This window comes from Balaenoptera acutorostrata, chromosome 5, assembly GCF_949987535.1.
Source record: "Balaenoptera acutorostrata chromosome 5, mBalAcu1.1, whole genome shotgun sequence".
Lineage (NCBI taxonomy): Eukaryota > Metazoa > Chordata > Mammalia > Artiodactyla > Balaenopteridae > Balaenoptera > Balaenoptera acutorostrata.
Window position 1 is genome coordinate 105993734 of NC_080068.1, and position 24949 is coordinate 106018682.

The 24949-nt window shown below is 45.2% G+C and overlaps 1 protein-coding gene across 3 annotated transcripts in view; it reads left to right on the forward strand.

Moving 5' to 3' along the window:
* SLC2A9 (solute carrier family 2 member 9) overlaps positions 1 to 24949 on the forward strand; it is a 192396-nt gene that overhangs the window by 103361 nt on the left and 64086 nt on the right. For 2 of the 3 annotated variants that reach the window (XR_009008486.1, XM_007190952.2), the window contains exons 8-9: positions 15472 to 15582; positions 22653 to 22754. Coding sequence is in view for 2 of the 3 variants with exons in the window: in XM_007190952.2 (XP_007191014.1) it covers positions 15472 to 15582; positions 22653 to 22754 (213 nt within the window). In the remaining variant the exon portion in view is untranslated. The remainder of the gene's footprint in view (positions 1 to 15471; positions 15583 to 22652; positions 22755 to 24949) is intronic. The other variant, XM_007190953.2, reaches the window with a different exon arrangement.

Genomic DNA, 24949 nt, shown 5'->3' on the forward strand with positions numbered 1-24949 from the left:
TAACATAGCTCAGGACAAGTGTGGCTAGGCCTAGACGGAGGGAGAAGGGAACTTCTGAAGAGGTCTGGGTAAAATAGCTGCCCTGTGTGTATGAGCCTGGCATACAAAAGTCAGCAGGGAGGGTGTTTGTGGGTATGTAGGGGAGGTGACCTGATAGGGAAGTAGTTCCTGTCCGAAGAGGGAAGATGACAGTACAGGAAGTTACAACCACAATGCTCTGCCTCATTTCATCAACTCTTAATTCTTTTTTTGGAAACATTGGGATGAAATGAAATCATCTCCCTACTTATTTGTTTAACCTTGGTCTGGTCAGCAGAATGAGGGAGCACCTGGGTTAACAACGTGACCTTGGATTAGTCCTGTCGTTTCCTCCTCTTTGTAAGACCAAGGTCATGGTAGACAGTCTCAAATGCACCCTGCCTGTTCTGAGAAAGCAGAGAGAGAATGTATCCACTCTTTAAAGTTAGCATGTGGAGTCATAAAACCACATATGGAATCTGTATTTAACGAGGCATTTAGATTGAGAACCATGACATTTCTAAACAGAATTCTCTCCTCCGCTGGGACATAATTTCCCAATTTGCATACCCTGTGTAACTTTATAAATTCCCCTCGGATGCATCTATAAGCCCCACTGCATAAGCATAGATGGAAAAAAATGTCTGTCCGCTCCCAGAGCCAGCAGTGCTGAGATCTCAGCCACTCTCCTCGCGTTAACTGCATTCCATCTCTTTTCTTATCGTTGTGAGAACATTAAGCATGATACCTTCCCTCTTAACAAACGTCCAAGTGCACAACACAGTATTGTTAACTCTAGGCACCATATTGCGCAGATGTCTAGAGTTTGTTCATCTTGCTTTACTGAAACCTTACACCTGTTGATTAGCAACACCGAGTTTTCCCTCTACCAGCCCCTGGCAACCGCAGTTCGACTCTCTGCTTCTATGAGTTTGACTATTTTAGATGCCTCATATCAGTGGAATCGTGCAGTATTTGTCCTCTGTGACTGGCTTATTTCACTTAGCATAATGTCCTCCAGATTCAGCCACAGTGTCACAAAATGCAAGATTTCTTTCTTTTTTTAAGGCTGATTAATATTGCATTAAATGTATATACTACACTTTCTATATCCACCCATCCATCAACAAACATTTAGGTGATTTCCATATCTTGGCAATTGTGACTATTGCTGCATTGAACATAGGAGTGCTAATATCTCTTCAAGATCCTGCTTTCAACTCTTTGGGATAAAAACCCAAGAGTGGAGTTGCTGGATCATATGGTAACTCTATTTTTAGTTTTTTTGAGGAACCGCCATACTGTTTTCCATTGTGGCTGCACCAATTGACATTCCCACCAAGAGTGCACTAGACTAGGCTCCCAAGTTCTCTACGTCCTCACCAGCACTTGGTAGTAGTGGTAGTAGTAGTAGTAGAAGTAGTAGTCATCCTAACAGGCATGAGGTGATCTCTTGTTGTTTTGATTTGCATTTCTCTGGTGATTAATGGTGTTGAGACTCTTTTCATATGCCTGTTGGCTATTTGTATGTTTTCTTTGGAGAAATGTCTATTCAAGTCCTTTGTCCACTTGTTAACAGGGCTTTTTAGAAGCTTTGGGGGGGGGGATTTTGTTATTGTCATTTTGCTTTATTTTTATTTTTTTGCTATCGAAATGTAGGAGTTCCTTATATATTTTGGATATTAGCCCCTTATCGGGTATATATGGTTTGCTAGTATTTTCTCCCATTCTGTAGGTTGCCTTTGTGTGCTGTTGATGATTTCCTTTGCTGTGCAGAAGCTTTTTAGTTTGATGTAGTCCCACTTGTCTAATTTTGCTTTGGGCGTCATGCTCAAAAAATCATTGCCAAGATCAATGTTATGAAGTTTTCCCCCTATGTTTTCTTCTAGAAGTTTTACAGTTCCAGGTCTTATGTGTAAGTCTTTAATCCATTTTGTGTGAAGATAAGGGTCCAATTTCATTCTTTTGTATGTGGATATCCAGTTTTTCCAACACCATTTGTCAAAAAGATTATCCTTTCCCCACTGAATATTCTCAGCACCCTTGTCGATCAGTTGACTGTATATGCATAGGTTTATTTCTGGGTTCTCTCTTCTGTTTCATTAGTCCGTATGTCTGTCTTTATGCCAGTACCATACTGTCTTAATTACTGTGGCTTTATAACATATTTTGAAATAAGGAAGTGTGATGCCTCCAGTTCTGTTTTTCTCTCAAGATTGTTTTGGTTATTCATGGTCTTCGGTGGTTCCATATAAACTATAGGATTATTTTTTTCTATTTCTGTAAAATATGCCATTGGGATTTTGATAGGGATCACACTGAATCTGTAGATTGCTTTGGGTAGTATGGACATTTTAACTAATATATATTGTCTTCTGATACGTGAACATGGACGATCTTTCCATTTATTTGTGTCTTCTTTCATTTCTCTCATCAGTGTTTTGTAGTTTTCAATGTAAAAGTCTTTCACCTTCATAGTTAACTTTATTCTCAAGTATTTTATTATTTTTGACGTTGTTGAAAATGGGATTGTATTCTTAATTTCCTTTTTGGATAGTTCCTTGTTAGTGTATAGAAATGCAACTAATTTTTGCATGTTGATTTTGTATCCTAAAACTTTACCAAATTTGTTTATTAGTTCTAACATTCTGTATGTGTATGTGTGTGTGTGGTATCTTAGGATTTTCTACATATAAGAACATGTCATTTGCAAACAGTGATAATTTACTTCTTCCTTTCTGACTTGGATGCATTTTCTTTCTTTTTCTTGCCTAATTTCTCTGGCTAGGACTTCCAGTACTATGTTGAATAAAAGTGGCAAGAGTGGGCATCCTTCTAAGACCTTCCTGACCTTAGAAGAAAAGCTTTCAGTTTTTCATTGTTGAGTATGATGTTAGCTGTGGGCTTATCATGTATGTGCCCTTTATTTTTTTGTTTTGTTTTGTTTGGGGGGGGTTGTTTGTTTTGGGTTTTTTTGTTGTTTTTTTGTTTTTAACAAAAAGGGTATATTAAACCCAACTATATCAATAATTATATGAAATGTAAATGGGAAATAATACTCCAAGTAAAAGACAGAGATTATTGGCATGCATCTGAAAGCAAAACTCAAGTATATCCTATTTATATGAGAAAAACATTTAAACATAAAGATACAATTTGAAAGTAAAAAATGGAGAAAAGATACACCATGCAAACAGGAAACATGAGAATTCTGGTGTGTCTAAAATAATATAAAACAACAAGGGCTTCCCTGGTGGCGCAGTGGTTGAGAATCTGCCTGCCAGTTCAGGGGACACGGGTTCGAGCCCTGGTCTGGGAAGATCCCACATGCCGCGGAGCAACTGGGCCCGTGGGCCACAACTACTGAGCCTGAGCGTCTGGAGCCTCTGCTCCCCAACAAGAGAGGCCGCGATAGTGAGAGGCCCGCGCACCACGATGAAGAGTGGCCCCCACTCGCCGCAACTGGAGAAAGCCCTCGCACAGAAACGAGGACCCAACACAGCAAAAATAAACATAATAAATAAAACAACTATATGCCCTTTATTACATTGAGGTAATTTCCTTCTATTCTTAGTTTGTTGAGGATTATTTTTAATCTTTAAGTCAGGAGTAATACTTCCGGCTTGGCATGGAACCTGACATGGCCTAGAGTAAAGAGCTCTGGGCCAAGATCCAGAGCCTGGCTTTCTGTCTCACTGTGACCACAAACCTGCAGTTTTAAGCCAGGCCAGTTGCTTTCCCTTGCCCAGCCTCTGTCTGCTCAGCTGTAATAATAATCAAGCACACACTTACTTAGCACTTAATATGAGCCAAGAGCTGTCTCCATGGCAGCCCTGTGAGCTAGGCATGACTGTTAGGCACAGAGACATTGAGATACTTTCCCTAGGTCACACAGCTAGGAATGGTGGAAAGGGAATTTGAGCTCCAGCCATTTGGCTACAAGGTCTGGGTGCTTAAGCCCCGAGCAGGAAGGATCCCCAAGGCCCCCTCAGAGCATCCCCATATGTGTCACTGGGCTGTGTCCCCAGGTCATCCCTAGGAAGCCAAGGGGACAAGTCTTACTTCTGTCTTACATACAAAAGGATAAACACTGGTTAGCAGCAAATCACAGCCTCAGAGCCCAACTGTCCTGTGCTTCAGTCCAATCTCTCTCCCTGCACCTGCTACCTTTTAATCCAAATAATTCATGACACCAAGGAAGAGAGCTATCTAACACAGATGAAAAACTTTAAATGCCCTTTAAGACTTGCTCTGTCCCCTTAGTTTTACCAGAAATTATTTGGGGGTGGGAGGACATGGTCCATACGTTAAGACAGTTGTAAATACTGCTAGACATCTCCATTCATCACTTTATTCTGGCTCCAAAGGTCCTTCAGGGTAGGTGGCACCGTCCCCATTTTCTAGATGAAGAAACTGAGGCTTACAGAGGGTCAAGGACTTGCTCAAGGTCACAGTGGGTGATGCCTGTGCTGTCAAACTCACATGTCCTGGCACCAGGGGCCCTGACAGTTTGGCCAGCCCATCTCTAAGACCTTATACCTAGCACTAAACCAGTCTTTCTCAGCCTTAGCACTATGCACATTTGGGGCTGGAAAATTCATTGCCACAAGGACCGCCCTGTATACTGTAGGATGTTTTGCAGCTTACCCGGCCTCTACCCACTAGATGACAGCAGATATAACAATAAAAAATTTCTCCAGACGTTGCCCAACATCTGCTGGGGACAAAATTGCCCCCAGCTGAGAACCACTGTCTTAAACAAGCATTACGTATTGTTCAGTACTTTTTAGCTAAAGAGTCAATGAATGGTTACACATACTAGAAAATCAAGTGAAAGTTGAATTTAATATTTAGTTATTACTAAATTCCTTTTCAGTGTCATATTGGGGTTTTTCCCCTCCTTCTCACAATAACTTTCAAGTTCTTTTCTCTAAAATTAGACTTGTCACTTAAAATTACTTATTTTATGCAGCTGCCTTCCTCCTGAGCAATTTGTCATTTGCACAAAAAACAGGCTTTTGTGCAAATATTTAGTCGCTCTGACACTGCTCCCCTCTCCGCAACCATCCTTGAGTATGGAGGCCCTTCCCACGGTGCCTGTGTCTCCAGCAGCCCTTGGCATATGGGAGGCAGCTGAGTGTTTAGGAAGGCAAAGAGTATGGGGTGAGAAGAACAAGGGCAAGGAGGGCACTGTTTCTACCAAGTCCTTGGGTTGATGAAAATTGGACCAACTGCCAAACCTGGTGCAAGGAAGCCATAGTTTTCTTGAACCTTCTGGAATCTTCTAGAAGGTCAAGGATGATGATGATGGTACTCTTATCTACCTTGGGTTTCCCTTCCTTCTTCTGTATTCCTCTCTTCTTGAACAGAGGAGGCCAATCATACCAACTTCTCCAGACTTCAGTTTCCTTTTATGGAAAATGGAGATGATATACTCATGTTTTTTCAGAGTTGCCCTGAGGATTATATGAAATTGTGTACATGGACTATCTCTGATGGTAACTGCTGAGCTTCTGTTAGGTCTTCCTTCCTCCTGGCTGGTATCAGCAAAACTGTTTCTAGCATTGTTTACTTCTCTCTCGATGTGACACATTTTCAAACTTTTTTTTTTTTTAAAGGATTTTCTTATTTTTATTTATTTATTTATTTATTTATTTTTGGCTGTGTTGGGTCTTCGGTTCGTGCGAGGGCTTTCTCCAGTTGCGGCAAGCGGGGGCCACTCTTCATCGCGGTGCGGGGACCGCTCCTCATCGCGGTGCGCGGGCCTCTCTCTATCGCGGCCCCTCCCGTTGCGGGGCACAGGCTCCAGACGCGCAGGCTCAGTAATTGTGGCTCACGGGCCCAGCTGCTCCGTGGCACGTGGGATCCTCCAAGACCAGGGCTCGAACCCGCGTCCCCTGCATTAGCAGGCAGATTCCCAACCACTGCGCCACCAGGGAAGCCCCACATTTTCAAACTTTGCTGCTTCCGATACGCACTGTGGCAGGGACGCAAGACACCCAAGCTTGTTAGAAATAAATGTAAAACAAGAGTGGAACGGCTCAGAGTGCAAGCTGGAAATAAGCCATATGGGCCTGGTGACATCTGTTCTAGATGCTCAGAGGCCTTTTACTGCCACCATATTTGTCCACTTGGTGGGGGCCCAAGCATCACAGGGCTCCCAGGTGTGCCCCTCGAACTCTTTACCTGTGTGATTGTTGTGTAACACTTCCCTCCCTGCTAGACTAGATCTGGGAGGGCAAGGATGGGCGTGTAACACCCGTGCCTAGCAGAGCACCAGACGTCCCACACCCCTGATAAACAGTCAAATGGAAGGGAGACAAGGCTGGGAGAACGGAGGGAGGGCAGGAGACAGGAAAGCCTGAGATAGGTTTGTAGCACAGCATGACCCCTTCCTCCTCTGCTGGCCGGGACCCATGTGAAGGTCCACCTCATTTGTCTAGGCATCATTAGGAATTCTGAAGCCCAAATTACGCTCTGCACGAAACTTCTAATCACAACTTCAGAAGCGTTAGAAACAGCTTTCATTTTGAAGTTTCTTCCTAAATAACTTTCTAACTCAAATTAGAAGAGTGAAATGTTCTGTTACCCTAATAACTGAGACCATCTCACAGGAAGAACTTGCTCTGTTCCCATGGATGAAGAGAATGCTAAATGCGGACCCTCCGTGTGGCCGCCCTAGCATGTGGTCCAGAGCGGAAGTTCTAGGTCAACTGTGTGTGTTCAACTCCCAGCGTTGAACTTGCAAGTTAGGGGACGAGTTGCCATAATTGCTCAGTGCCTGTTTCCCCAGCTGTAAAGTGGGGAAACTAAAGCCCAGATGAAGGTCGTGAAGACATATAAAAGGATGTGTACAAAGCCCCAGCACAGGACCAGCCGCATAGGTGGTGCTAGATAATTTTAGTTATTATCTTGTTTTAAGAGCCCTGCCATGAGACCACCAGATGGTGGGTTCCAGCCCACTTCCTCTGACCTCCCAGCTGTGTAACCCTGGGTACCACTTAACCCCTTGACCTCAATCACTGAGATGTAAAATGGGGACATAACTCAAAGGAGACAAGAAAGGTGGTAGCAGTTAGCTAAAGGCTGGGTAGGGTGAGGTTATATTTTTATGTAAGAGGAGGAGAAAACCTAGGTAACCCAGCACTCTTAGAAAAGCTTTCAAAAGCTAAGATTTTCTGACCCCTATTAACATTTGAGTCCTGACTTTGTATCTTTCTGGATTTCCATGAAGAAAAAGAGTGAGGGGCAGGGAAGGGAGCCGCCCTTCACTGAGCACGGAGAGTGGGGCACTCCGGGTCCCTCATCCAACCTAATTCTCACACCACTTGAAGGATCTGAGCAGGGCCGGGAGGTTGAAACCCTGTCCGTGTTTTCACCGCCGGGAGTTGTTGCTGGGAGTCAAACCCATCAGGTCCACTCACAGCCTCCCCTATTTCCAAAGCTCACAGAGAGGGGACTTCAGATTTTAATTTGCCCTGACCCTGGCATTCGGCAGTGTTGGGGGCTGTTACAAGCCTGCTCGCCCTGGAGAAGGCCTGGAGTGGATTGTAGGTCCTGTTTTCCCGAGTGAGGTAGGCCACTGCAGCTGGGCCTCAGCTGGTCCCATCCAGAGAGGCGGAGAGAGCCAGCCCGTTCCTCTACCTCCATTATCAGGTAGAAGCAAGGCCTGATGAGAGTGAGGGATGATATTGGCTTGGGGCTTTGGATGAAGCAGTGCTGCCGAGGAATAGGGTCTGGGCTTTCAGGAGTTATCAGAAGAGCGAAGCTCCTCCCTCGGTGGTGGTCTTGCTTTTCTGTGCAGCAGACTTCTTTCCCTTGATGCACTCTGTTCCCTCCCAGCCTGTTGTTATCCTTTCCCATGATGCACTCTGCTCCCTCCCAGCCTGTTGTTATCCTTTCCCATGATGCACTGTGTTCCCTCCCAGCCTGTTGTTATCCTCTCCCATGATGCACTCTGTTCCCTCCCAGCCTGTTGTTATCCTTTCCCATGATGCACTCTGTTCCCTCTCACCTCTCAGATTGACTCCACCTGATTTAATACCCACCTCCTTCCATCTCAGGAGTGAATTCAGATGGCCTCTCACCCAGAGGCAGCAGAGGGCAGCAGAAAGGCTGACATCCCAGCTCTGTCACTCATAGCTGTGTAGCCCTCCCCTGGCTGAGCCTCAGTTTCTTCACCTGTTAAATGGGGACAAGATAGCTACCCCACTGGTTATGGGGAGGATAAAATTAGGTCATATAGGTGATAGGTTTGGGGATACAATATATAAACCCCTTCCTTCCTCTCTGAAATTCAGAACAGATTAGAGAGATTGGCACAGGAATCAGATAGATGAGATCAAAATGTCAGCTCTATTCCAAGTGAAACTAGATTAGAAGGTGTGACTTCAGAAGCTGGGGTTAATTCTGCATTCCCGGATTCAAGGCGCCAACCCAGTCTCAACAGAAGGAAGCAACCCCAGGCCCACTCCCACAGGGCACCTCCCTCCCTCCCGGCATAGAGCAGAGGGAGTGCAAGCTTCCTACGGAGGCAGGTGCACAGAGAGCCCAGCACAAGCGGGCAGGCAAGTTTCCTCTTTCCAAGGGTACCTGCCTGCCCTTATCCTGATCCCTTATGTGGTTCCTCATTTCTTGGGCTGAGAGAGAGGCCTGTTACCCGAATGGGAGAAGGAAATGAAGGGAAAGGAGGTCCTGCCAGACAGTAGGTGAAACACTGGCACGGTTTCTGGGACATAGTGTTTAATAAAAGATCCCCCCTGTCTTCTATACTTCAAAGTAGATGCTGTGCATCACCATTGGTTTGTGGAGACCACCTCTGTGTTTACAACTCTCTCTCTCTCTCTCCCTGACCTCTGCTTTCATCCTCTGGTCTTCTCTCTCTGACCTCTGACCTCCCACCCTTTTCCCATATATACAGACCCTTGCAATTACATTTGCAGCTCACCTGGATAATCCAGGGTAGCCTCCCCACCTCAAGCCCCTTCACTTAACCACATCTTCAGGCCTTTTGCCATGTAATGTAACATATTCACAGGTTCCTGGGATTGGGATGTGGACACCGTTTGGGGGAACCACCGTTCTGTGGACCAGTCTTGCAAGCGTATGTTAAGTGCATACTCTGTGCCAGGAGCACCCTGCTCTGGGCAAAGGTCATCAGGTGTTTTGTTGCTCCTGATGTTTAGCCAGGGAGATAGCTTAGATGCATCTCTCAGTTGATGGCTGACTACAGTCAAGGCCATGGATGTATATAGGAGTCAGGGAGTAACAGGCTAGAAGAGAATCTCAAGTCAGTAAGCTGGGCTCAGAGCCCAGCCCAGCCCGTGCAGGCAGGAAGCAAACAGGCCTGGCTCTCTGTCCTGTTCTTGCCTTGTCAGCTGTGTGTGGTCTCGCTGATCTTCAGGCACAGTCCCCTTCACACACGGTTGAGAGATGAAAATAATTTGCATGTAATTTGCATGTTACACTTTGTCTCTAGAACACATGTCATGAGTCAAGCATGAGGGCTTTAGGGCGTTAGAGGCAGGGAGTGAAGGAGGCCCAAATCCTCCCCTTGTGCCCCCCTCCCACCCCGCCCCTGCAAAGTCCCCCAGAGGTCCATCCCACAGGGAGGAGGCTAGGCTGAGGCAGATGCAGAGGTGCTTGTGCCCCAGGCACGCACACAACTGACCCATGTTCTCCTTTACCAAGGAGCAGTCACATCTCCATAGAGAGATGGAAATCTTCCAAAGTGATACCCAGTATTTGTTATGCACCAATTAGAGAAAAGATGCTTTACTTCATCATTTAAAAAACTTTCACAACAACCTTGAAAGACAGAGTATGATTACCTTCTTTCAGAGAACGGAGATTTCGAGACGTGAAATCATTTCCCTCCAGACCCACAGGTCACAGAAGCAGTGCTGGGATTGAAATCCCGGCTTGTGGGCCTCTCAGAACTGCTGCTCCTTCCTCTCCACCATGTGCCTCAGTGGCTGAAGACTGCCAGGCCACCAGGAAAAGCACAGCTGCGTCGGGATGAGGTCAACACAAATTGTAGTCCACGGGAGGGTCCTTGGGGGACACGCTCCAAACTTCCCGGTGCCTCCGTATTGGTCGACGCCCTCAGACCAAATAAAACGCAGTGGGAGCAGGTGCAGAGAGTTACCTTCCTGCTCTGTAAGGTGATGCAGAGAGAGGGCGATGGCTTCGTGGAGCCAGCAAAATGAGGCCGACAGCTTGTGTGATGTACAGGCCTTCCCCATGGCGACAGGACCAGCCCAGCAGGTCCTCCCTGCAGGCCCTGGATGGGGAGAGGGTCCAAAGGGCCGATTTCTGCCTGTCATTGCAGAAATGCATTTAAGTATAAGATGACTGGAGGGCCACTTATAACTGTCCCCGTGAGCCCATAATGTTATGCACCGTGAGTCTCTTCACTAACATTTAAACCCGTCAAGGACACTCCTGGCAGTGTTGCTGCAAGGGAGAATTGGAAGCAGGGAAGGAAGGGGGTTGGAAGGGGTGTGAGAAGCCAGGAAGGAGCGCCACGCAGGAGGCTGGAACATAGCTTCCACGGAGAGCACATATCACATGGGATCAGAGGCTGGAAGCTTCTGGAACATGAGCAGGTCGGGGTGTGGGGTTCAGAGCTGAGGCTGAGAATGATCCAAATGTCAGATCCACCTTTGCAGCAGGGCAGCTGGGGGTGGAAAGGGCCCAGAGAGATCGCTGACTGTTGAAAATCCATGAATTTGGGCAAAGATTAAGAAAGGCAGCTAAACTCTTCTGATCCAACCCTGAAGGTGTGCTGGGGAATCAGTTACCTTCAAAAGGAGAAGAGATCATATAAACAAATCCAGTGGAGACTAAGGCTTTTTGGAATTATTTTAGCTTCTGTCAGAGCCCGAAGAGCTTTAGGAATTAATGAATTTATCAGGAGCTACTTCTGTACTCTATGGACATGACAGCAAAGATAGAGTCTAAAATTCTAATTTATCAGCTCATTCAAATGAGAGGCAGACACAAGCAGGAGAGTCTTTGTTTTACGTGAATATTTTTTTAAATAATATTTATTTTATCTTATTTATTTTTGGCTGCGTTACGTCTTTGTTGCTGCAAGCTGTTGCTGCGCACAGGGTTTCTCTAGTTGCGGCGAGCGGGGACTACTATTCATTGTGGTGCGCAGGCTTCTCATTGAGGTGGCTTCTCTTGTTGCGGAGCACGGGCTCTAGGCGTGCGGGCATCAGTAATTGTGGCACATGGGCTCAGTAGTTGTGGCTCACGGGCCCTAGAGCGCAGGCTCAGTAGTTGTGGTGCACGGTCTTAGTTGCTCCGCAGCATGTGGGATCTTCTCGGACCAGAGCTCAAACCCGTGTCCCCTGCATTGGCAGGCAGATTCTTAACCACTGCGCCACCAGGGAAGTCCCTGTTTTATGTGAGTATTAAAACCAGTTTTTGCCACCAAATGCATCAATGCCCACAAGCTCAGAAAAATTCATGCAGTAGTTTTTACTGGAGTCTCTGGGTGTGCCTATAACTTTATGAAGAATTACTGATTTACTAAAAAATAAACTTTTGAATTAAAAAAAATGCAAAGTGAGAGCTGTGAGTTCAGCTTTACTGGGGGCTTACTGAGGACTATAGCCCAAGAAACAGCCTCTCAGATAGCTCTGAGGAACTGCTCCTAAGAGGTAGCGGGGGAGATCAGTATATATATGATTTTGGTGAAGGGGGTACATGCAATCAAGCACACATCTCAGTAGAAGGTCGCTGCTAGTCACGAGGAGCATATGTCTCGTCAATGATTTTAGTGCCTTTCTAAGTATGAGAAAATGCAAGAAGTTGAGTTCATAAAATTTTCTCTCAAAAACATCTATCTGAAAGCCTGTTCTGCCAGTTTTCCCAGAGCACGGAGTGTCTCATTCTTGACCTCCACCCTGAACTGCTTTCAGGGTGTGTTGAAGGTCAGCGACTGCAGTGGCTAATGACCTAATCCTTGTAGAGCCGGATAGCGAGTGACATTCTTTAGTTGGCAAAACCATCTGTAGATATGAGTAGGTCCTAAATTATAACTTCTCCCCCAATGTGTGAAAGTTTTTTTTCCAACCAATGCTCGTAAAAAGACAAATCTGTAGAAACAAGACCTTTCTCCAGAAACAAAGAACCAAATGCAGAGAACACACCCAGCTACAGTCGAGCCTGACAAGTTATAAGCAACAAGCCCTAATGTTTCTGCTTAACGATGATCAGTTTATAAATGTTCCCAAAGCCCTTCAAGGCAGCACGTTTTCTTGTCAGATTTCATATATCAAGATGGCATGGTTTTCTATCATTCAGCAAACTCTTGCTTTTCAAGGAAATGGCTGGGATTAGGAGGATACAGATGATTTATGTTCAGCCTATTGATCCAAAACTTTAGATCAATGAATAGTGACTTACCCAGTTCCTGATATCTCCCAGGAAGGGCGTGGTTGTCCTCTTTTGACCCAGGAGGAGAAGGAATCTCAGCAGGGCAGAGGGAATTGGCTGAGGTCACACAGGTAATTCAAGATGCAGCCAGGTCTCCAAACTCCAAATCAGTGATTGTCTGATGCCCTGTGAGTATCTGTTAGGGTTAGGTTTGGCCTCATGTGGCAGAAACCTCAACAGTGATCTAAACAATATAGGTCTTCTCTCTCACATGAAGGAAATTGGGAGGGCTGATACAGCAGACCCAGGACCACACACGGTGGTTTGCAGAGGGCAGTCCTTATTTATGCCTGTTATCCTGCAATCATTATTAACACACTCCAAAATGCCCAGGTTTGAATCACGCTCGTGAGTATGGACACAGTCTCCTTCTTCTTTTTTTTTTTTTAACATCTTTATTGGGGTATAATTGCTTTACAATGGTGTGTTAGTCTCTGCTGTATAACAAAGTGAATCAGCTATACATACACATATATCCCCATATCTCCTCCCTCTTGCATCTCCCTCCCACCCTCCCTATCCCACCACTCTAGGTGGAGACAAAGCACCGAGCTGATCTCCCTGTGCTATGCGGCTGCTTCCCACTAGCTATCTGTTTTACATTTGGTAGTGTATATATGTCCATGCCACTCTCTCACTTCATCCCAGCTTACCCTTCCTCCTCCCCGTGTCCTCACGTCCATTCTCTATGTCTGTGTCTTTATTCCTGTCCTGGCCCTAGGTTCATCAGAACTGATTTTTTTTGTTTTCTGAATTCCATATATATGTATTAGCATATAGTATTTGTTTTTCTCTTTCTGACTTACTTCACTCTGTATGACAGACTCTAACTCCATCCACCTCACTACAAATAACTCAATTTTGTTTCCTTTTATGGCTGAGTAATATTCCATTGTATATGTGCCACATCTTCTTTATCCATTCATCTGTCGATGGACACTTACATTGCTTAGATGTCCTGGCTATTGTAAATAGAGCTGCAATGAACATTGTGGTACATGACTCTTTTTGAATTATGGTCTTCTCAGGGTATATGCCCAGTAGTGGGATTGCTGGGTCACATGGTAGTTCTATTTTCAGTTTTTTAAGGAAGCTCCATACTGTTCTCCATAGTGGCTGTATCAATTTACATTCCCACCAACAGTGCAAGAGGATTCCCTTTTCTCCACACGCTCTCCAGCATTTATTCTTTGTAGATTTTTTGATAATGGCCATTCTGACCAGTGTGAGGTGATACCTCATTGTAGTTTTGATTTGCATTTCTCTAATGATTAGTGATGTTGAGCATCCTTTCATGTGTTTGCTGGCAATCTGTATACCTTCTTTGGAGAAATGTCTGTTTAGGTCTTCTACCCATTTTTGGATTGGGTTGTTTGTTTTTTTGATATTGAGCTGCATGAGCTGCTTGTATATTTTGGAGATTAATCCTTTGTCAGTTGCTTCATTTGCAAATATTTTTTCCCATTCTGAGGGTTGTCTTTTCATCTTGTTTATGGTTTTCTTTGCTGTGCAAAAGCTTTGAAGTTTCATTAGGTCCCATTTGTTTACTTTTGGTTTTATTTCCATTTCTCTAGGAGGTGGGTCCAAAAGGATCTTGCTGTGATTTATGTCCTAGAGTGTTCTGCCTATGTTTTCCTCTAAGAGTTTTATAGTGTCTGGCCTTACATTTAGATCTTTAATCCATTTTGAGTTTATTTTTGTGTATGGTGTTAGGGAGTGTTCTAAATTTCATTCTTTTACATGTAGCTGTCCAGTTTTCCCAGCACCACTTATTGAAGAGGCTGTCTTTTCTCCATTGTATATTCTTGTCTCCTTTGTCAAAGAGAAGGTGACCATATGTGCGTGGGCTTATCTCTGGGCTTTCTATTCTGTTCCATTGATCTATATGTCTGTTTTTGTGCCAGTACCATACTGTCTTGATTACTGTAGCTTTGTAGTATACTCTGAAGTCAGGGAGCCTGATTCCTCCAGGTCCATTTTTCTTTCTCAAGGTTGCTTTTGCTACTCAGGGTCTTTTGTGTTTCCATACAAATTGTGAAATTTTTTTGTTCTAGTTCTGTGAAAAATGCCATTGGTAGTTTGATAGGGATTGCATTGAATCTGTAGATTGCTTTGGGTAGTAGAGTCATTTTCACAATGTTGACTCTTCCAATCCAAGAACATGGTATATCTCTCCAGCTGTTTGTACCATCTTTAACTTCTTTCATCAGTGTCTTATAGTTTTCTGCATACAAGTCTTTTGTCTCCTTAGGTAGGTTTATTCCTAGGTATTTTATTCTTTTTGTTGCAATGGTAAATGGGAGTGTTTCCTTAATTTCTCTTTCGTATTTTTCATCATTAGTGTATAGGAATGCAAGAGATTTCACACAGTCTCTTTCTAATTTCCTGCTCTAGCATCTCAACTGGGGCTTTCATACCATAAGGGTTCTATGTATAGTTATGCAGCTTGTGAGTTGCAGAACTCTCAGGAGCTTCATTCATATTGTACCCATTATAGATTTACTATGACAGTTTCCAGTGGATGACAGTAAAATGTCTTGTGGATCAGGGAACGTATCTAATTCTCACAAAGTTACCATGGGGGCTAAAAGCAGTGCTGTCCTGAGGTCACCTAGTGTCCCAAGAGGGCTGCTGAAGCTCCAGCCATCACATTCACCATCCTGACAGCAGAAAGGAGGAGGGGCAAAAAAGGGATCACACCTCTTTCATGATAATCTCCTTTTAAGGAGAATTCTTGGAAGCCTCACCAATATTTCTGTTCATATCTCATTGCCACACTTAGCTGAGCACATGTTGCTCCCAGTAATGTAGACATTCTGTTAGTATTGGAGAAAGGGAAAATGTGGGAGAAAGGAGAAAATAAGCAGTCGGCCAAGCCGCATAGCTCCACCTTATGCCTCTGGATTTAGCAGCAAATCTCAGAGACCACCCTGTACCTGAATTTAATTTAGAAAATAGATGCCTCTCACTGACCCTCCTGCCTTCTTTTTCTCTCCTGCTTTATAGATTTGGTTCTACACCAACAGTATCTTTGGAAAAGCTGGAATCCCTCTGGAAAAGATCCCATACATCACCTTGAGCACAGGTGGCATCGAGATTTTGGCTGCCATCTTCTCTGTGAGTAAACTGAGGGTTATTCCTGAGAACATCATGGGGTGGTAAACAGAGCTGCAGGGACCTCCAGATAACAAGCGCATGAATTTAAAGAAACATGCCCTTTGTCACTCCGAAGTGTTTGAATTTTGGGAGTTTATAATGCAGTTTATCACTGATGTTTCACCTATCTAGAGAATATTCTTATCTACATCTTGTTTCCCTACTGTCTTCTTTTCAATAAGTAGTTCTTTTCTTTGAACTCTCACTTAGTCCCAAATGAAACATTGAGGTGGGCACCCTGTAGAGAGGGCCATATCTCCCTGGGAGTCCAGATCAGAGTCCATGTGAGCCTAAGTTCTGTTGCCATCACTTTAAAACCATTAGCTGTCATCACCACCCCAAACACGTAGGAGTTTGCAAGGCAAAGAAAAGGAGAAAGTACACTCCAGTCCATCGGTCCATCAAGAGGGTAACTTATTAATAAGCAATAGTGTCCAAAAGAAGAGAGATGTAGAGCTCATCACTTTTTCTCAACCTTTGATATGTAAAATAAACATACGGGGGTGGTGGGGGGGATGGATAAAACATTAGGGAATTTCAGAATCTAGCAGAAATTGCAGAGGTTTTGCAAACAGACCTAACTGGAGTTGAATCCTGGCTCTGGAAATTCTTGGCTGTGTGATGTTGGACAATGCACTCAACCTCTCTTGTCTTTGGTTTCACCCTTTATGAGCTATTCCTATGTCTTCTACCTTGACCTTTTATTTTCACTCTTGCTCACTGATTTGCACTGACAAGATTGACGCCAGTGCAAACAGGCAGAGGCTTCCAATTGCATTTCTGACTCATTTCTGAAAGAACACATTATTTTGTTCCCTGCTCTTAATGGGGCATTCTAACAAGATGCTTTTAAAAACGGATGTCATAAGAGTGTCGAGACCTGATGTTCTGCCTGCCTCTTCCACTCACAGTCTTTTGTTAGAGGGACAATATCTTGATGTTTCACAATCTGGAAGTTTCTCAAAATTCTTGTCTTGAGTTATAGACTCTACCCAATTGTTATTATTAATTTTTACATTGATCAGCAGGAAATCACAGTCAGTCTGGAACGAAAGTCATGGGGAAATTACAGCGTTTGTTTTTTGGATTTTCCCTTTTTTGTTTGTTTTTTTTTTGGTAAAGTATTTTGTTATGAGAAATCAGCATGAGCTCATTAGGGTAAATTTGTAAAATACAGAAAATAGAAACAAAGAAGAAATCAACTACAATCATACTATCCACATAAGTTTGGCAAAATCTCTCCTTGTGTTTTCTTTTTTAAAAAAATAAATTTATGTATTTATTTTTGTCTGCGTTGGGTCTTCGTAGCTGCACGCAGGCTTTCTCTAGTTGCGGCGAGCAGGGGCTACTCTTCTTTGCGATGCGTGGGCTTCTTATTGCGATGGCTTCTCTTGTTGTGGAGCACAGGCTCTAGGCGTGCGGGCTTCAGTAGTTGTGCCTCATGGACTCTAGAGCGCAGGCTCAGTAGTTGTGGTACACGGGCTTAGTTGCTCTGCTATTGATTATACATCATGAACAAATCCCAAAAGCATATTGATGACCATTATGGAACTGTCATCTAATCTAGACTAATCTAATCTAAACTGATGGAAAGCATATCAGTGGTTGCTTGGGGCCAGGGAACTTTGGAGGGACAAGGAACTTTGAAGTGACAGAAATGTTCTGTATCTTGTTGTGGTCAGGGTTTTATGGGTGGAGAAATCTGTCAGAACCTTCCAAACTGCACAGTTAAAACAGGTCCATTTTACTGAATCAAATACACATCAATCTAACAAACCAAAAACAAAAAGGTTTTACCATTATTATTCCACCACTGGTCCTAGCACTGTGGGGTGGGCAGTAGGTACAGGTAAATGGCTGCTGAATGGATGACAAACCTTGGCTCAGGACTCCCCAGGCGGACTTTCTTGGAAGCATCAGGAGGCTGACAGTTCATCCCCAGCTGACACCAGTAACCTTCAGAGTCTGCTGTTCACCTTGAGTTCATGTCTTCACTCATGATTCAATGTCGAGTGGAAATACCGTGTTTACTCTAATCCCTTTTGACAGGCTGCACTTCAGTGCTGTTTAAAGGAGGAAGAGAGCCCTGGAGACTGACCCTGTTTCTCTCTAGGATGGAGAGGGTTGTTGCCATCTCTTCTTTCTCTTTCACAGTCATTGCCTTGGCGTCTTCCCAGACCATATTTACAAACTGTTTCCAAATCAAAGACACTGTTTCCAGCTTTACTTTGGCTCAGGTTAGTGGATCATGCAGGGACGTTAGTGACACGAAACAGCCAATTCCCCCGCCAAAGCACTCGAATGTTGGCATCATGGTGTGAGACGGTGGTTCTCACTGGTCTGTGTTTGGGGCACAATTTCTGACTCTGAAATCAGTGTTGATGCCTTTAAAGAAGCTAAAACAAACAAAAAATAAAAACCCAAGAACAATAAAAAAACACAACACCCTATACACTGAAATCAGTAACAAGTTCAGCGTGACAATGCAATACACGTCAATCTCACTGTAGCAACCTCAGTGTCTCCCGAAGACTGTGACGGTTGTCATGGTAATGTCTCTAGTCACTTCTGCGCTCTGTCTCTGGGTACACTAACTGAACCCCCTAAGACGTTTATGAGATGAAGCCCCCAAATGGTCCAGTTATGAGCAGGCTTCATTTCCAGTGCTAGCTTAACTCTGAGCTCAGCTCCATTAACCGTTAAGAATGGCTATGACATCCTTAGATTGTAGCAGAAACACATTATACACAGTGATGAAAATTTGCCAGTGCAGGTATTGGAAATCATTGATGATCAGGAAAAAGTAAAGATTTGTGGCTCAGTGAATAGGGATTTGCATCTCTGAGTTTTAGCTAAGTCTATCTTTTACTCTCTTTTTAAAAAAATTTTAAAAGCTCATTGTAGAAAACTTGGAAGTGACCAAAAAATAACAAGTAAAATCACAGTCACACATTATTCCCCCAACCAGAATTTGCCATTGCAAACTATTTTTGCATATATTTTTCTAGAACGTATTAGTTTCACATAACTGTAATTTACAAAACTGTATATGTCTATACAGCTTTATGCCCTGCTCTTTTCACTTAAAATTATGCACTGAAGATTTTTCTGTTATTTTAAATTCTTTTAAAATATGTGAATCCCTACATAATTATCATCTGGATGTTCCAGAATTTATTTAACCAATTCAGTTGTTGGACTTCTAGATTGTTTCTATTTCCTCATTAGTATAAATAACACTGCGATGAAGATCTTTGTCCACAAATTTTTGACCAAATATCTATTTCCTTAGGATAAATACCCAAAAGGTGAATGACTGAGTCTAAGAGCATGGATATTTTTCAGCCATTCCTGTGGTGTGAGAGAGCATTCATTCCACTTCCTTATCTCTGAGGAGCTCTGAGTGACTTTTGACAAATTCCATAATCTCTCTGGGCCTCTGATCCTGGGTGTCCCCGACCTTCTTCATCCCCACCTCCCAAGGGTCCAGCTTCCCACCATGTTGCTCTGGCCCTGGCAGCCCCTATCAGGGCCTCACCTTTGATTGGACTCAAGTCATGAAAACTTGGAGAGGAGAGATGACTTAGATGCATTCCCTTCTTTCTCTCTAGAACTTTCCCAGCAACTGCTAATCTTTGCTTCCTCCACGGCTCTCGCTGGGCCTGGCTTCCCACAGAATAAACTTACCATCCTCATCATCCTTCTCCTCTGCGAAATGAGAACTGTCATACTTGTCTTACAAAGATCAACCTTCACTCCATCAGCAAACGCTGGCTCCACATTGCCAGGTGCTCTTCTAGGTTCTGGGGAAACAAAGATGAAGCTCCTGACCTTCAAGTGAAGGAGATGGTCAGGGTGCAGGGAGGAGGGTGCCGGGCACCCAGATGCAACCGTGCACTCTTACGAAGTGGTGCTTTGTCTATTCTGCTTGGGAAAATGTTAATGTCTTCTTACGAACCAGAAGAGACTGTAGCTGATGCCAGCTCTGCCTTCTATCATCCACGTGACCTTAAACAAGTTCCCAAAGCCTCTGTCTCTCAGTTTCTTTACCTGTAGAATCAGACAAATAACAGAACCTACTTATTTTTTTAATTTTTAAAAATTTTTACTGAAGGATAGTTGATTTACAATGTTGTGTTAGTTTCTGGTGTGTAGCAAAATGATTCAGTTATACATATACATTCTTCTTCGTATTCTTTTCCATTGTAGTTTATTACAGGATATCGAACATAGTTCCCTGTGCTATATATAGAGTAGGACCTTTTTGTTTATCTATTTTATATGTCATAGTTTGTATCTGCTAATCCCAAACTCCTAATTTATCCCTCTCCCACCCCCTTTCCCCTTTGGTAATCATAAGTTTGTTTTCTATGTCTGTGAGTCTGTTTCTGTTTTGTATATAAATTCATTTGTATTATTTTTTACGTTCCACATATAAGTGACATCATATAGTATTTGTCTTTCTCTGACTTACTTCACTTAGTATGATAATCTCTAGGTCCATCAGTGTTGCTGCAAATGGCATTATTTCATTCTTTTTTATGGCTGAGTAATATTCCATTGTATATATGTACCACATCTTCTTTATCCATTCATCTGTCGATGGACACTTAGGTTGCTTCCATGTCTTGGCTATTGTAAATAGTGCTGCAATGAACACTAGGGTGCATGTATCTTTTGGATTATAGTTTTGTTCTAAGTATATGCCCAGGAATGGGATTCCTGGATCATGTGGTAGTTCTATTTTTAGTTTTCCGAGGAACTTCCATACTGTGTTCTATAGTGGCTGCACCAATTTGCATTCCCACCAACAGTGTAGGAGGGTAACAGAACCTACTTCATAAAGTCGTAGTGACGGTTAAATGAATTGACACATAGAAAGTATTTAATGAATGTAGCACCTGCCACATAACAGGTACTTGGCAAATGATCGTCAGCTATGATCACCCACACTAACCCACCATCATCAGAAAAGAGGAGTAATGAAGACACAGAAGCATTGACTGACTTGCTCAAGGCCACACGGCCTGTTAGAGGCAGGAGCTGGGACCAGACCCCAGGTCCCACCTTGACTGCAAGACTTGTTCTTGCAAATCTCCTGCCATTCTTCGGAAGCCCGGGTTGTTCACAAGCCTATTTCAGGCACCGTGAGTTCTTTGCCTCTGATCTCACAGCTTCACTGCAAAGGCAGGGTCATCATTTGCATTTTCCAAGTAGGGAAACAGGCTTGGAGAAGCTAAGTCAACTGTCCTGGGAACAGAGACCCTACGGGGCAGAGCAGGGACTTGAACCCAGACCTGCCCATTTCAGGCCCACAAGCCTCTGGACACCACCTGTGCTCTGCTCTGTAGGGTCAGGTGTCAAGAAGGCCAAGTTTAGACACGTGGGTCCGCCCTGCCTCCCTGGGCGGCAGGGGGAAAACCTTGCCAAGGGAAAGTCATGGATGTTTTTTGAGACATGTAGCCGTCATCCAGGCTTGTTGTCCTCCCAAGCCCCTCCTGGGCACTCAGCAAGCCAGCAGAGCGGTGCCCACTCACCCCTCAGCGCCCATTGCACCAGCAGGACAGCAGCCCAGGCTGAGCCCAGGGAGAGCGTGCCCCGCTGGCTTCGCCTTGCCTGCCTTTTCCAGAGCAGGGCATGAGGAAAGAGGGAAAGAGGAAAAGGAGGAGGGCTCTAGGTTTCCTGCAACAGGACTCCTTTAGCGAGAGACCCCGAGGCTTTGGGGCGGGATGGCGACAGTTCTTCTCTATGTTCTGGCTTTTGAATCGTCATCTGAAGCTGGTAGACAGCAGAGGCACTGGTCTGGCTTCGTGGCCCCCAGCAGTGTCACTGCTTCCCTTTGTCCAAGCCAGATCACTCACTTGACCAGGGTTTTCCAGCCTACAAGCCTTTGCTCCCTGCCTCTCTGCCTGCTGTTGCCTCCTCCAGGAAGCCTTGCCTGATTGCCCAGTTGAGAAAAGCCATAGATTTTTATTTAGATGTCCTGAGTTTAATTTCTCTCTCTCTGTCTGTCTCTCCATCTCTCTTTCTCTCTCTCCCCCTCTCTCTTCCCCTTAATGATGTCTGTGTGATGGCCACTGAGTTACTTCACCTCTCTGATCCTCAATGTTCTCTTTCTGTGAAATGGGGGTAGGAGGGATGAGGAGGGGAGGGCACCTGACATCGGAAGACTTACTATGTGTTTTGAACACAGTCTCTTATTAACCTATGCACAACCCCCAGACAGTTTTGTTGGAGGGTATTTTGTCCTCCTTTCACAGGTAAAGGCCCTGGGGCTCTGGGGGGGGGGGGGAGTCACATGTCAAATTTCACACATCTGGAAAGTGTAGACCCAGGATATAAGCCCCAGGCTGCCTGGCTCTGAGACTCAGACAGGATCACGATGTTCCAGGGCCATTGGCATTTGAAGGAGCTCCGTGAAGAGCCTGTCCTTACCTGCCTGAGAGGGAGACACGGGGCAGCCGGATGGAGGCCAGTGACAGCCCTGTGGCTGCAGGAAGCTGGGTCGGGGGACATGGCTTCAGGGGCTGCAGTCACCTGGGCTTCCCAGGATCACACCCAGAATGAGGCTGAGCCACCCAGGCACAGGCAGAGCGGAAAACGACAGAACCTTCTCTGCCCACTCCCCACCCAGGGCTTCCCCCCAAGTCTGCCCCCGGAACACCCACGACACGCGGCATAAAGGATGGAAAGAGTTTAACTTCCACCCGCTGGATCCAAAGGTGGGGGAAGAGAGGGGCGACCACATCTCTTCTGAGGACAAGCCCGCCCTCCCCAGTGAGGAAGATTAGGGCGAAGGTGACTGTATCAGCACACTGCCGGTGCTCAAGAGCTGTGACTTTCTTCTCCCTCCCTTTCTTCCATTCTCGTAAAGATCATTCCTCTGTCTGTGGCAGGGTAGGAAGTGGCCAAGCGCCTCCAGGTCAGAGCCATCCTTTAACAACGACCCCAGTGCAGTTCCAAGCATCATGGTCCCCTTCGCTCGCTGCTAGAAGGGGAGTAGTAACCGTCTCTCTCTGACCCTGACCTAGGGCTTGGTCATCGAGCGCATGGGGCGGAGACCCCTCCTCATTGGTGGCTTTGGGCTGATGACCCTCTTCTTTGGGATCCTCACCGTCACGCTGACGCTGCAGGTGAGAGGACGTGTCTGTCGCTCCCCAAGGGAGGACAGCATGGGCATGGCTTCTGGCTTCGTGCTCCGGGACCTTCAGCTTGGGAAGTCCATACAGTCTACAGATGACTCTTGTAATGCAGAGTTCCCAAGGGCATCTCAGCTCTGAAGCTGCTGGGTACCCTTGGGGAGGGGGTTTAGTAATGGGTCCTTGAACTGGGGGGATAAGAGACACGACTTCTGGTCCTGTCGCTGCCACTAATGAGCTGTGTGATCTCGGGCAAGATATGTCCCCTCCTGAGCCTCAGTCTACCCATCTGTGGAATAGAAGAGATAGCGCTAGATGACTCCTAAGATGCCTCTTGCAACTCTCACATTCCAGCTCAGGGTGGCTGGCACTGCCGTATGAGGCACCTTCACAACTGTCACATCGATGCCTGGGGGTAGCAGCAGGGGCTCTGAGGCCAGACCGCCGGGTGGGAATCCTGGCTTTCCCACTTACTCTCCATGAAACTTTTGGCAAGTCACTTAACCTCTCTGCTCCTTGGGGCCCATGTCTAAAATGGGACAGTTATCCCTATATCCAGGGGTATCATGAGGGTTAAATGGGAAATGCACTTACAGTACTTGGAACAGTGCCTGGAGCATAATAATCGCTCAGTGAATGTATATTTTGGGGATGGATGGAGCCAAAGCTAATTCTTATGAAAATGGTATTTTTTTTCCTTTAATGGTGATGAGGAAACCGAGGCATATATCTAAATGAATAAGTTGCCCAAGGTTTCACAGCTGGTGAATGGCAGAGCTGGGATCAGACCCCAGGATCTTGGGATTTCCTCTGCCCCCCCACACTGCTCAAGGCAGCCTGCATTAATTGAGCACTTACTCGGTGCCTCCAGCCCGTCTAGGCTCTATGGGAAGCATGAGGCAAGGTCACAGTGGTCAATAAAACTTTGCATTTTTCAAAAACAAATCCCTAAAGGGAGAGTTGCACGTGTTGGTCATCTGCCAAAGGTCTCAATGTCCCACACGTCTTTAGAAAAAGGCAATATTACAGTAATTCCCCTACCTATGAACGAGTTCCGTTCCGAGAGCACGTTTGTAAGTACAGTTGGTTCGTAAGTCCAACAAAGTTAGCCTACGTACCCAACTAACACAATCGGTTATATAGTACTGTACTGTAACATATTTATAATACTTTTCACACAAATAATACATGAAAAACAAACAAACACAAAAAAATAAAGAAAACATTTTTAATCTTATGGTACAGTACCTTGAAAAGTACAGTAGTACAGTACAATAGCTGGTATCCAGGGGCTGGCATCGAGTGAACAGGCAAGAAGAGTTACTGACTGGAGGAGGGAGAGGAGGTGGGAGATGGTAGAGCTGAAGGATCGTCAGCAATAGGAGACAGAGGACAGCTGCAATTTCACTCATGTCTGACGTTGGTGGCACATGTTCTGGTTCCTTGCTGGATTCAATTCTACCTACCCTCTTGAAAAAACAATCCAGTGATGTCTGGGTGGTGCTGCACCAACTACGTCACCACTGCTTTTACACTTGCTTCTGGACATCCTGGGCTTGAAATAAAGATACTGTATAACTGTACTCTATCCAGTACTATACAGTAAATTACACAAAAGCACAACCACTTGTAGAGGATGCACACACGTGACAATGTACGCCAGACACGTGAACTACCTTACATTATTGGACATGCGAACGCACGTTCCCAACTTTGTAAGTTCACAACTTGAAGGTTCGTATGTAGGGGACTTAACTGTGGTGTGCTGGTGTCTGACAGGCAGTAGCTTGTCCTTCAGAAAGGAGGTGCTGACCAGGCAGGAGATGGAAACCTCTCCCTCGGGTGATGTGCTGGCAGAGACCTTTCTTCCCAACCGCCAGACAGGGTTGTCCCGGGCAGGGAGCGTCACAGGCTGGATGTTCCGGGTCACTGTCGTTCTGCAGCGTGTGTCAGATGTCAGAAGGGCCGCCGGGAGCGCATGAGCCCCTCTAGGCCTCACCTCACGAGGTTTCAGAGCACTTCCCTGCTCAGGTGACCTCATCTTCCCTGTCCCCCCATCTCTGTTCCCCAGCAGCCCCCCAAAGAGCCTGGCCCTGCCCTCTTTGTTCAGCTGGCCTCTCTGCTTTCCAGACTCAGGAAACCCTGGCTGCCTCCTGGATACCTCTTCCTCCAGGAAGCCTTCCCCTAAC